The 12,812-nt window shown below is 39.5% G+C and overlaps 1 protein-coding gene across 2 annotated transcripts in view; it reads right to left on the bottom strand.

Annotated features, from left to right (window-relative positions):
• Positions 1–6,796: 6,796 nt before the first annotated feature.
• LOC132571479 (protein SSUH2 homolog) overlaps positions 6,797–12,812 on the bottom strand; it is a 43,415-nt gene continuing 37,399 nt past the window's right edge. For both annotated transcript variants that reach the window (XM_060238278.1, XM_060238279.1), the window contains 2 exons: positions 9,796–9,903; positions 6,797–7,699 (listed from right to left, as the gene is read on the bottom strand). In XM_060238278.1, coding sequence (XP_060094261.1) covers positions 7,562–7,699; positions 9,796–9,903 — 246 coding nt within the window. In that variant the 3' untranslated portion in view covers positions 6,797–7,561. The remainder of the gene's footprint in view (positions 7,700–9,795; positions 9,904–12,812) is intronic.

A 12,812-nucleotide genomic window follows, 5' to 3' on the forward strand; every position in this document is an offset into this window, starting at 1 on the left:
TCAATAAATAATAGCATCTGGTCTTTGTTGTAGCATTGGCGCCCCAAAAACAATTCATCACAATTAATATGCATGACTAATATAACGCTCACCAGGGAGTGATTTGATGCTACAATTCATTTTGGCATTGAGCAGATATGTGCCATGAAAATATTTTTTGCATAAATCCACCCCCCCCCCCCACAAACACACACACCATGCAGAACTTAATTAACATCTGTGTAGAGGAAACTGCAGGAAAGCACACTTTAGAGCTGCGTGTTAGCAGCTTTCCATTTATATTAAGCTAAATGGTACTGTCCTGGCAGTGAGAAGTTATTGCAACAGTTACACAAGACAGTGCTTTGTGTGGGATGGCTGTCAGGCTGGCTGAGACAGAAGAAGCATTCCCAGTCTCTCTATTTGCAAAGAGTTAATTTTTTGGCAAATTACATTTCAACAGAACTGTAGCTGAAATCTCACAATATTGCTTTTAATGTTTATTGTTTTTCTATTGTACATTATTTTTTGTGGCTTTGTATGCACAATAAGTACACATACCCTTGTATCATATTAGAGTTTCACAAAGGCTCTCGCTCATACAGTACAGTAAGAGTAAGGAATAGATTCTTTTTTTATTGAATTCAATTTATATAAGAGAAAACAATACATACAGTCTCACAGTAAGATTTGTATTTCAGTATTAACACTGAAAACAGAGCTGGGCGTGAATGAAACATTTGTAACAATTCAAAAGTTGGCATTTTTTGCATTTGGAATTGAATGTTGAAAGTGAGTCTCAGAACTTGACACTCGCATATTGGAGGAGTGAAAAATTGAATACTGAGATGTGATGTTTTGTTTTTTAATTGATTTAAGGGTCCAGTGGAGTCAGTATCAAATTTACTGAACTCCACAGCAAGTCATTTGACAAATACTGTCAAACACTGAATGATAACTCTTAGGGACTGTCATATGATAATTGCTAGTGAATTTTAGCTGTGAGATACTTCAAGATCTTGGCTGCTGCATGTCTTATTAGATCTAGTCAGGCACCATATGTTGCTATTGCTAAAAGAAAGAACAGACTATCCGCCAGTCCAGAGAACATTCACCATCAAAATTTGCTAGGGATTCACCTACTATTTAGGCAGTTGTTTAGTGAGAGTGGTAAAGTATTGTTAAATTGCTAATATCTTTAATTATAAAAATAATTAGTATTTATAATGTTCAAAGCACGCCACATAGATGATTACAGTCAGGGCTTTTCCCCCCTGGAACTCTCAAGAGGGAAATGAAGGGGAAAACAGACAGGTGCCCCTCATAAAATTGTAAATATTTTTTGAGAATTTTGTTTCCATGAAGGAGTTTCAGAACTTCATTCTCCTGCATTCCCCCAGGAAAAAAAGCTCTGATTACAGTAACAACAGCCCTGTAACATATGTATGTGTGTGTGTGCATCAAGAACCATCAAGCTGCAACTGACTTATGGTGACTCCAGCAAGGGGCTTTCAAGGCAAATGAGAAGCAGAGGGGGTTTCCCATTGCCTTCCTCTGTGGAGTCTTCCTTGGTGGTCTCCCTTCCAAGCACCAACCCTAGTTAGCTTCGGAGAACTGATTAAATCAACCAGTGCTGCATGGCGGTTAAATTGTCAGACTAGGATCTAGTAAACGTACTCTGCCATGGGCACTTGCTGAGTGATTTTGGGCCCAGCTCCATTTTGGGCCCACACTCTCAGCCTAACCTACCTCACAGGTTAGGTTATGTAGGTTAGTTTGTGAGCATAAAACAGAGGAGAGGAGAATGATGTAAGCTGCTTTGGGTATGGGTTATGGTTGATTAGACTTATATCCTGCCCTCCCCACCGAAGCAGGCTCAGGGCAGCTCACAACCAATAAAATCGCAATAACATTTCAACACATTAATTACAACAATTTAAATTAAACATTAAAACAGTAAGGTGCTAATATCATTTGATGTAATTTAGTTTCCAAAGGTGTTCTGTATTTATTAGGTATCATTCCTTACTACTATATCAGTACTCCAGAATCAATTAAAGGCCAGATGGAATAGTGTTGTCTTGAAGGTTTGCGGAACCGGGTGAGGTCCTGCAAGGCCCTAACTTCCTCTGACAACTGGTTCTACCAATAGGGGGCAGCAATCGAGAAGGCCTTCTCTCTGGTGGATTTCAATCTTGTCTCCCTCGGCCCGGGAATAACTAATAGATTTTGTGTTCCAGATCTTAGTACCCTCTGGGAAACGTGTGGGGAGAGACAGTCCCTAAGGTAAATAGGTCCTCAGCCATATAGGGCTTTAAAGATAATAACCAACACCTTGTAGTGAATCTGGTATACTATTGGCAGCCAGTGCAGCTCCTGAAGCCCTGGCTAAATGTGCTCCCACCTGGGGAGCCCCAGTAGCAGCCTGGCCACTGCTTTCTGCATTAGCTGTAGTTTCCGGGTCGAGACAGGGGCAGCCCCATGTAGAGGGCATTACAGTAGTCCAATCTCGGGGTGACTGTTGCATGGATCACAGTTGCACTCTAGGAAGGGAACCAGCTATCTTACCCACCTAAGATGAAAAAAGGCAGATTTGGCAGTGGCTGCTATCTGGGCCTCCATTGTTAAGGAAGGCTCCAGTAGCACCCCCAAGCTTCTGACCTTAGGCTCACTGGGTACTCCCTGGGGGAGAAAGGCAAGATAAATAGAGTAAACAGATACAAATATACCATGCTGCCTTCTCTCCCCGTGTAATGCGAGTCAGTGTTATAATCCCCATATGCAGATAGAAGGGCTGAAAAAGACTGACAAGTCTTTGTGGCAAAGGCAAAATCAGAACTACAGTTCACAGCTCATCCTCTTAGCTTCTATGCTGTATCAGCTCTCATTGCCTGCCCTTCAGTATGACTGTCTTTTCAAAGTCTAACTACCTAATAATGCTCACACACTCAAGTTGTACCATATAAACTGCTGAGCAGAACAGAACAAAACAAAACTGCCTGTGACATTCTGATAACATTGTTGCTGATTTCTTAACTTTTTGAAAGGCTGCAACAATTTAACAATGCTTAATACTTGCAAAGGGAAACATGGCAATCCACACAACAACAAGGTAGGACAACATAAACAAAAATAACTGAGGGAAAAAAATCATGATTCCTGGAAACTTTGAGTTCAGGGCTTTATTCAAACAGACTTGCAATGTTCCTTCCTGACTTATATTGAGGTAACAAATAAACAGCAACAAATGCCAAACCCACTACATTGTATGGACTGAGGGTTTAAAAAAAACAAGAGGTGGTGCTTATATGGAGTGCATTGGTATGGGGGATACACAGTAGCTTCAGAATGTGATGAAAATTTTAGATCACAGAGGCTCAGATAGTGTGGCTTCTGTCATGATTGGCCAAGGTCTTCTAGAACAAAGTTGGAGTTCAGTAGCACCTTTAAGATCAACAAAGTTTTATTTAGAATGTAAACTTTTGTGTGCATGCACACTGTCAGACAATGAAATGGGGTACAGTGAGCAGTGCTGCATATAGCTGGTGGGCAGTGGTTAAGCATACAAAGTAGTACAAAGTTAGACTCTAATGCCAAAATAGTGAAATTAACAAACTGAAAGAATAAGGCTTGTCTGGATAGCATTTGCATGGGAAAACAACAAAGGCACTAAACACTGGAGAATCGTGGTGAGAGTGTCACAAGGTAATAAATGCAGAGTCTGTTAATTGCTCTATTGCTCCTCAAGTCTGGGTTAAACTAAGAACGTGTCTTTCTCAGAGGTGTTCCTGTCCACCTAATTTACTTTTTAACATGTAGCATAGATTATAAACATCATTCCAGTTTTCTAAGACAAAAAAGAGGTTTTTTAGGATATTGTGGAAGATGGGTTTAGCATATGTAATGAGATAAACAACCAATATCCCTTATTTAAGTTTGTCACTACAAAAGACATTATTCTGATACACTATTCTAAAAGAGAAATACATTGGAATACTGTGGATGTATAGCTCTACTTGGTGAGAATGGATTTAGCATATGTAATGACATAAAGAAGCCAATATCCCTGTTCAATCTCAGGGAGGTGTTTGTTCAAAGTTTCATAATTTGTAATTCAGCAATTTCCCTCTCCACTCTGTTCCTGAAGTTCCTTTGCAGTAAAACACCCACTGAATGTCCTGGAAGGTTAAAATGTTATCCCACAAGTTTCTCTGTTTTGTAATTCCTGATGTCAGATTTGTGTCCATTTATCCATTGGTGTATGGTTTGTCCTGTTTGCCCTATGTAGAGAACTGAAGGGCATTGTTGGCATTTAGTGGCATATATAAAGTTGGAAGATGAACAAGTGAATGAGCCTGAGATGGTGTAGTTGTGTTGTCTGGGTGCATGTGGCAGAAAAGTTGACATTTGTGTTTATTGCAAGCTCTGGTATCAGTGTCCATGATTAAATTAGATGTTGTACTGTTGTGGGTGAGGAGTTGTTTGAGATTGGGGGACTGTCTGTGTGCAAGAAAAGGTTTGCCTCCCAGTACTTTTGAAAGAGATTTGTCACTGCCCACTGTCCAATAAATCATCCTTTATTTTCAGTCAGGACCTGATATAAGCAGGTAATTCAATAAATGGCAGTACACAAGAACTGCAAAGCAGGTACTTTAATAGCTGAATTCCTTTACATTGCCAACTGCAGAAGTCAATCGCTACCCTGTGACTCAGAAGCTCACATCTCCACTTGTTTCTGCCATCCTGCCAGGGCCACTTTTTCCCTCAGGATCATTCTCCCAGGTCCTGCCACTCCTGCCCTGGCCACTGCACCCTTTTCTACTAGGTTAAAGTGTAAAAAGTTCTTCCTGGCTCCCTTTGGGGCCAGAAATGGCACCTTCCTGTCTGTAGAGGTTCCAAGACTCTGTGTCCACAACCTTCTCCTTCAGTCAGCTGCCTCATTACCTCCTTCAGCTGGCACCAGGGCCAGCCCTTCCACAAATTAGGCATTCGCTTAGGGCAGTGGCCCTGGGAAGTGCTAAATTTACTTTGTGTGCAAGTTTTCCACACAGGTCCTTTTACATGGATTACTCCCTACTTGGAAACAGAAGTGGTACCAGTCAGTGAGGTCTTAGATTTGCTCTTTAAATAAATGCAAAATTTACAATTGGACTAGAGAAGAGGAGAACTATGCATGTTTTCCCCAAGCTATTACAAAGCTGGATTGATGGATATCATGTGCTTTACTATCAGAACAACAAGGAATGGAAACAAAAAAGGAAACTCCCTCAGTTATCTATTACCTGAAGATTGCTTCTTGTTGTTTCATGTTTCCAACGGTACAGTGCTCATTTACCTTTTGGACTGCTGCACCTACTTTTATAGGAAAGTTTGGGTTTTCTCTGGAACTTTTCAAGGTCTCTTCAGAGAAATGATTCCCAGAATGGCAGCTCTTCCATCAAGGCTGACCTTTTCCTTTGTAATGTGCACTCACAATACAATATTAGGCATTGCAGACACTTAACAGTCCTGGCTAATGATTGGTTTACAGAATCAGTGTCATCATTACCAAGTGTTTATGTCTAATTGCCTGTGTTTCTTCATTGTGGCCTGCCTGTTATATAAAGCAATCCAGATTACAATGTCTTGGGAGAATTATCATGGTTGTTGATCTCCTGACCTTCAGCTTTGGCACCCATCCACTCTACCTCTGTCTACTGCCTTTTCTGCTACACACACAGCCACTGCTGGACTAAGTGACACAAAGCCATGTCAGGGCCCCTTATTGTTCCTGTCCCTGAAATCACTTCAGTGACGTGAAGGCAAACTCTCAAGTGCTATAATTGTGTTTGGACTAAATTCCTTGTGGGATTTTATATCTGGAACAGAATCTAGATATCCAGGAGCCAGTTTTCAATGTGAAGTATATTAGCTTTGGCAGCTGTGGAGCATATCTGAAAATATTAGTAGCAACCTCATTTCATTAAGGGAGACCCGTGGCACAGAGTGGTAAAGCTGCAGTACTGCAGTCCAAGCTCTCTGCTCATGACCTGAGTTCGATCATGGTGGAAGCTAGGTTCAGGTAACCGGCTCAAGGTTGACTCAGCCTTCCATCCTTCCGAGGTCGGTAAAATGAGTACCCAGCTTGAGGGGGAAGTGTAAATGACTGGGGAAGGCAATGGCAAACCACTCCATAAAAAGTCTGCCATGAAAACGTCGTGATGCGATGTCACCCCAGAGTCAGAAACAACTAGTGCTTGCACAGAGGACTACTTTCACCTTTTACATTTCACTTAGCCATGCAAAGTGCATGGGGCAAGCCATGGTTTGCTTTGCCATAGCATTCTACACCTGCCATTACAACCAACATCCAGTTACCCCTTATTGTCTATCAATGATTTAATTTTAAAAGAAATTTTAGAAGCACTGGTTGAACACATCCCACCACACAGGGCATATTCTAAGGCAAATTTCACTGTTGCAGAATGATTGTTCTTATCCTACTAATTCACTTTACTGCTTCTCTGAAGTGATCTAGAGACCTCTTGTGGTAGAATTATATAACAGATGCTAGTTAGCATAACACAGAACCTTTCAAGATTCTGCAGCTGGGGCAATGAATAGTAAGAAGCTAAGACTCAATTCTTAGATCATATAATCCTTAGGTTCTTTAAGTGTATGACATCATGGCTGCAGCTAAGATCCTCTGGGCAAATGCCTCTGGAGATTTATGGCTCTTGTATAAACCAAGCAACAAAAGTGGAAAAGATTCCACTACAATATAGGAAAGGAACCTGAAAAGGGCTTTTTCCGTTAGCTTACCTTCTTGGGAAGACTGTTTTTGAGAAAGAAGTGAGCTTTAATTTTTAAACACTTTTTTTAAAACCAAAGAGTAATGTCAACCACAGCAAAGATTTGTACAAGATGATGTTGTATGAACCCTGGTCCAAACTGCTTTAATAGGGAATTTGTTAGTAGCTTTTACTTCTCTTAATATGTCCCAGTGAAATCTTACTGAAACCAAAATCCAACTCCTTGAAACTTCCATCATATAACATGCCACCTGTTTTACAGCCAGCACCATCTGATTTAATAAAACCTGTAGCACAACCCATATCCCATCTTAAGTATCTACAAGTGGTGGATTTGGGTTCTTTCCATTATGCTGTAAAAGATCATTTTACTCTCTCTTACCCTGTCCCTGTTGCGGTACTGAAAATCTTACTTGATGAAGACTTCTGGAGAATTCAGTCTTGTTTCTTGCTTTCTGATATTCAATTTGGTCCCAATGATACTGTTGCTTTTTTTGCCGTACAGTGACAAAATTGCCTGTTTTTTTGCTAGTAGAGTCTCATTGTGCATTACAGCAAACTGCTTCCTTCATCTCCCTAACTGAAAAGCACTGCTGATGTCTATCATCTGCATGAATAGCATCTGCAAGACAGAACCACTCTCATCCACATATTCCTATGAATCAACCCATGAATGTCATCCTGAGAATTCTGAGCCTTTGACAGTAAAATCCTGCAAGTGACTACAAAGAGAAAACAACTGGGAGTAGCTGTACTAGTTAGCAGCTGAACCTGTAGACTCTGTCTTTGTATCACATGACTGAGCAGAACTTTCCTGGGTAGTCTTCGGCATACACTTTCTTCTCATTGCCATACACATAGAAGGAATGGAGCTTCCCTTTCCATTCATATTCCACCTTTGACACAGGTACCACCTCAATAGCTTGTTTCTGAAACAGAAAATAGAAACCTTAGACTATAATCTGATCCCTGCTCTAAAGAACAAGTCTAGGGGAGGAGGTAGGATAGAGGAGGGCTCCCCAACGTGGTGCCCATGTGCACTATAGTGCCGACCAAGACTTTTCTTGACACCCACCAAGTGCTTTAAAAAGTAGGTGGAGACAGGTAGGGTAGTGCTTCTGATTCACCAATAAAAATCTGATTGGCAGCTATTACCATAGTATATTCTCTCTCACCCCACTTTCCTAGTATATTTTTAATCAGCCTTTTCTCCCCTGCACATGGGCTTCTTCTCTGTGTGTGGTTTTGTCTCCCATGGCAGTCATTTTATGGTTGGCTCCACCTCCTGTAGTAGCCATTTTGTGGCTGCACCCATCACCCAGTGTCAGAATTCCAAAGATGCCCACAGGCTCAAAAAGGATGGGGACTCCTGTGGCAGAGAATGTGCTTTGCATGCAGAATAGTCTCAAATTCAGTTCCTGGCATGTTTAGCTAAAAAAGTCCAGGTAGTAGATGAAATGAAAGATCTCTGCCTGAGATCTTGGACAGATATGACCAATCAGAGCAAACCTTGATAGGTCAATGGTCTGGTTTAATAGAAGGCAGCTTTATGGAACCAAAATCTAATACGTTGTGAACATTTTGCTCTACTCATTGTTCCATTCTTTTTCTTAGACTGGAATAGTTGGTATCTACAGGCTTATCTGATTGCCTGCAAGCACCCTATAGTTCAGTGCTGCAGTCCAATTTAACGTGTGACATACCACAGTGATTGCAGTATGCCGATTACAGACTGTGGCCTGTCATCATTGTTTGTGCATTGCCAAGCAGACAGCAGAACTGGCAGGTTTATCAAGTTCACAGCAGGCTGTCTTGGCTGAGCAGTGGGCTGCAGTCAGCTAGGTGGATCGCAAGATGAATTTACAACAGGTCTAGAAAGCAGTCATGTCAAGGTCTATCCCCAATGTTCAACTGCCTGGCTGGCGATCAATTGTAACTCTTATGAATACCTGAAGAATGGTATTCCCTGCCCAACCTAGCGTGCAATTGTAAATGCGTGTTACCTCTACAAACTTTGTGTTATTGTTATTGTTTCATAATTTTTAACCTATGAAACATATATTGCATAGCACTAAATCTCAAAAGTGCGGCATGTGAAAAACTACTTTCTTTAGATTCAGAACTCTTACAGGTCCTTCCTTTCCCTTCCTCTTCAGTTTTTCTCTTACTTTTAAAAAGGCAGAATAAATCTTTTTCTGTTATCCACACATAAATTATAGTTTCAGTAAATTTTTGAAAACATTTATTTTCTGGAGGTCTTTCAAATTAACAGGTGACTATTAAACATGGAACTTTTAGAATTTGAGCGAGATTGTTCTTAGAAATATCAGATGACTGCTAACATTTTTATTAAATTATTCTCATGCTCTTTATTTTGTTGTTTACTTCTCTTAATGGTGACACCCCATGGATCATTTTCTGCTTTTGAGTTCTTGTTGATTTTGTTATATACCTGCTGCCTGTTGTATTTATTTTTGAATTTTATTTATTTTGGTTATTGTATTTTATACATTGCCATATTGTTATTAATAACAACAACCTCTCTTAAGAATAGTGTTACATTGGGGCACCCAACCTTGCCTGTGGGCAGTTTTGAAATTCTGACGCAAAATGGCTGCTACAAGAGGTAGAGCCAACTACAAATTTTCATGGAATGAAGTCATGCATAACTGTAATAGTAACTCTTTGACATTTAAAGCAGAAGCTCTGTTTAACATGTTTTAAAATGGACATATTGTTTAAAAATATTTTCTTGCATAAATTTTCAGTCACACAGTGAAAAATTGTATGTTGTCATGGTAGCTTTAGAAAGCAACTTTAGAAGAAATCTGCATAGCCAATCAGATGTCCAATGGCCCCTCAGAACCCCTGATGGACAAAAACCCCATCTGACCCCACCCACTTACTAAAAATTATTGGTGGGCACTTGGAAAAATGTCAGTGGGCTCCATGGCAACCACAGGCACCATGTTGGGGACCCCTGTTTTACATAGAACATTCTGTATTTGGGTTTCGTTCAGCTCACCTGTATTAAGATGCAACTTTCCGATGCAAATTGTATTCTGTGTTGTTCAATGCATGCTCGTGAACCCTCACTAATAGATGGTTCAGGAAAATTAATGATGGGGTATACCTGGAGAACAAACAAATAGATTGTTTCACATGCTTGTTGCATTGTTTCATGCATATGCGTGTAATCAAAGTGCATCGAAGCGTGGTTGTAACATTCCTTTGTTTTAAGTGACTGACAGCAACAAATGACAGACCATATTTATGGACAACTGTACCTTAAATGCTGCTGAGAGGCTGGAAATTCTAGAGAAAAATAAACAAAATATCTTCAGCAGACCAATTTCTAATCCTGCTTTTATAGCATCCCCTTGGATTCCTTTATTGTAGGAAAGGGGGTGATATAAAAATGAGATGCAGAATTGGAAAAGGAAGAGTTATTATCATCTCATGGATCTATGACGTAGTACACAGTGGCATAACAGGAATTTATTGAAAATAAATCAGTATGACAATCAAGATCTGAATAAGGATTATGGTTTCTTCTCACATTACAAAAATGGAGAGTAACATTATTTTAGTGGCATCCTTGGAAGAGGTAAAATCCGTTTCTCTTTCCTCTTGCCAGCCCCCTTTCTTTAGATGGCTCCATTCTTCACCTCTTCTGGCTTATTACACATTCCATCAGCTCCATTTTTCCTGCCCTAAACTGCACCCCCATCTTTTTCCTTATTTCACCAATTCCTCTCCCCTGCATTACTGATTGTTGCCCCCCCCTTTTTCCCCTCCCTTCTCACCATCTCTCCTCCCTACAGCCTGCAGTTCAGTAGAGTCTCTTTTCCCCTGTTCTCCTGGATTCATCTCTCCCCAGTCCTCACACTCACCTCCTTCTGGTGAAGGACATGGTTTTACAGTGTCTGTTTGACTTGCTACAACCTAAAAAGTCTATCTAATTTTTTTTCTCATGTCTGCACATGCACAGCAGTGTTTCTCTTCCAGTGTTTACATTTCCCATTTTACACACACACACACACACACACAAAAGAAACACTTAAACAACAAAATAAGGGGTTCCACTGGATCTGTAAAAACCTTTATACTAATGTTGTGTGTCCTGTTGTGTAGGTTTTTTGACTGAATGGTGGCTATACTTGTTTTATTAAGTTTTTAAGAATTTTTTTTCCTGCACATGGAAATTTTAGGCAGGCTCCAACCTAATGTTACCAACCCAGAACTTCATTTTGGCAGAATGGCATTTTGCTGTTTTCCAAGAAATATCAGCTTCAATAACAGAGTGAACATCAGGGGTGGAATTCTAGCAGGAGCTCCTTTGCATATTAGGCCACACAGCTCAGATGTAGCCAATTCTCCAAGAGCTTACAAAAAAGAGCCTTGTAAGCTCTTGAAGGATTGGCTACATCAGGGGTGTGTGGCCTAATATGCAAAGGAGCTCCTGCTCGAATTCCACCTCTGGCGAATATACTACGTGAAGCTCTTTTTAAATATTATCTGCTCTGTGGAATATATAATTGGGTATTTTCACTTTATTGTTTTCTTATCTTTTAACTTTTTATCTTTGATGAAAGATGCTTGTTTGAAGCATTTTGTGTTTCCACTGTGACATGACACAGTGGAGATTTTAAAAATTCCATTTTACTAGATAGTCTACTCATTGAGGGGACAAGATTTTTTTCCTTTTCCTCTGTTACATATTTTTCTATTTGGACATTTAAAATTCCCCAGAATGAAAAACAACATAAAAACTTTGAGGGGTGGGGAGGTGTTGCTGAAGACCTTAGATGAATCAGCATACCAGAAAATAAAGCTAAGATACTGCTGTTTTTGCTTTCCCCTTCCACTTCCTTGTTTTTTCCCTCCCTTTCTCCCTTCTGATTTATCACCTTTCTTCCCTACTTCACTAAATTTTAATTTTAATAGAAAAAAACTGCTGGACTTAACTATTAGAATGATTAGACAATAAGCTATCTATGTTTTTAAAAATAAACAACACAGAAGGAATGTCTCCAGCTACAATTTTGGGAAGCTTGTAAAGCTTTTATCAGAGGAATTCTACTAGCAGTTTCTGCTTAAAAAGTGAGAAGGATTAGAATGCACTATGATAATAACAGGGAAAAAAATCAGGGATTGGAACAAGAACATAAAAGCAATTATAATAAAAACATCAGAGACTAAACAATTAAAAAGCGGTTGGATATGTTCGAAGCAATGTTCCCTCTAAGCTGTGGAGTCTTGTGAGGAAAAATTCTTTGTGAGCTACTGGCATTAAAATTGTGAGCTACTACATAAATTAGTTAGCTCTAGGGCCATTTTTCCTGAGCTGAAACAAAAATTTGGGAGCTGGCTGCTAAAAAATTGTGAGCTAGCTCACACTAACTCACCTTAGAGTACTGGTTAGAAGTAAAAACTAAAATGTACTGAAAAAGGGATATTTTGAACATGTGAATAAAGCTGACAAATATCTGTCATATTGTCTCAGATGAAAGAGAAAAAGAACTAATAACAGGTGTAAATAAGAAGATTAAATTACATATGCAGAAAAAGAAATACAGCAACAATTTATCAGTGTTCTCTCAGGTTTATAAAAAAGAAGTTTGTAATCAAGTAATCAGGAACATAAATAAAAATAAAGCACCAGGACCGGATGGGATGACAGCAATGTATTATAAGCACATTGACGAAGTATTAATAATACTATTACAAAAAGTTATGAACAAGATAAAGGAAAAGAAGACAATACCCCTGGAATGGCAAAATGCATATATAATGCTAATACATAAAGAGGATAGTTGAGCATTGTTATAACTGACTTATAGACCTATTTCTCTGCTGAATGTAGATTACAACACTTTTGCCACTATAATGGCAGAAAGGTTAAGAACATGCACCCTGAATTTAATACACTCCAACCAAACAGGTTTTGTATCATAGATGCAATCAAATTTGTGAATAAGAAGAGAAAGAAAACAGCATTTCTGTTTCTAGACAATTTCATATCACCTTTCTTATTGAATG

The sequence above is a fragment of the Heteronotia binoei genome, chromosome 5, assembly GCF_032191835.1.
Source record: "Heteronotia binoei isolate CCM8104 ecotype False Entrance Well chromosome 5, APGP_CSIRO_Hbin_v1, whole genome shotgun sequence".
NCBI lineage: Eukaryota > Metazoa > Chordata > Lepidosauria > Squamata > Gekkonidae > Heteronotia > Heteronotia binoei.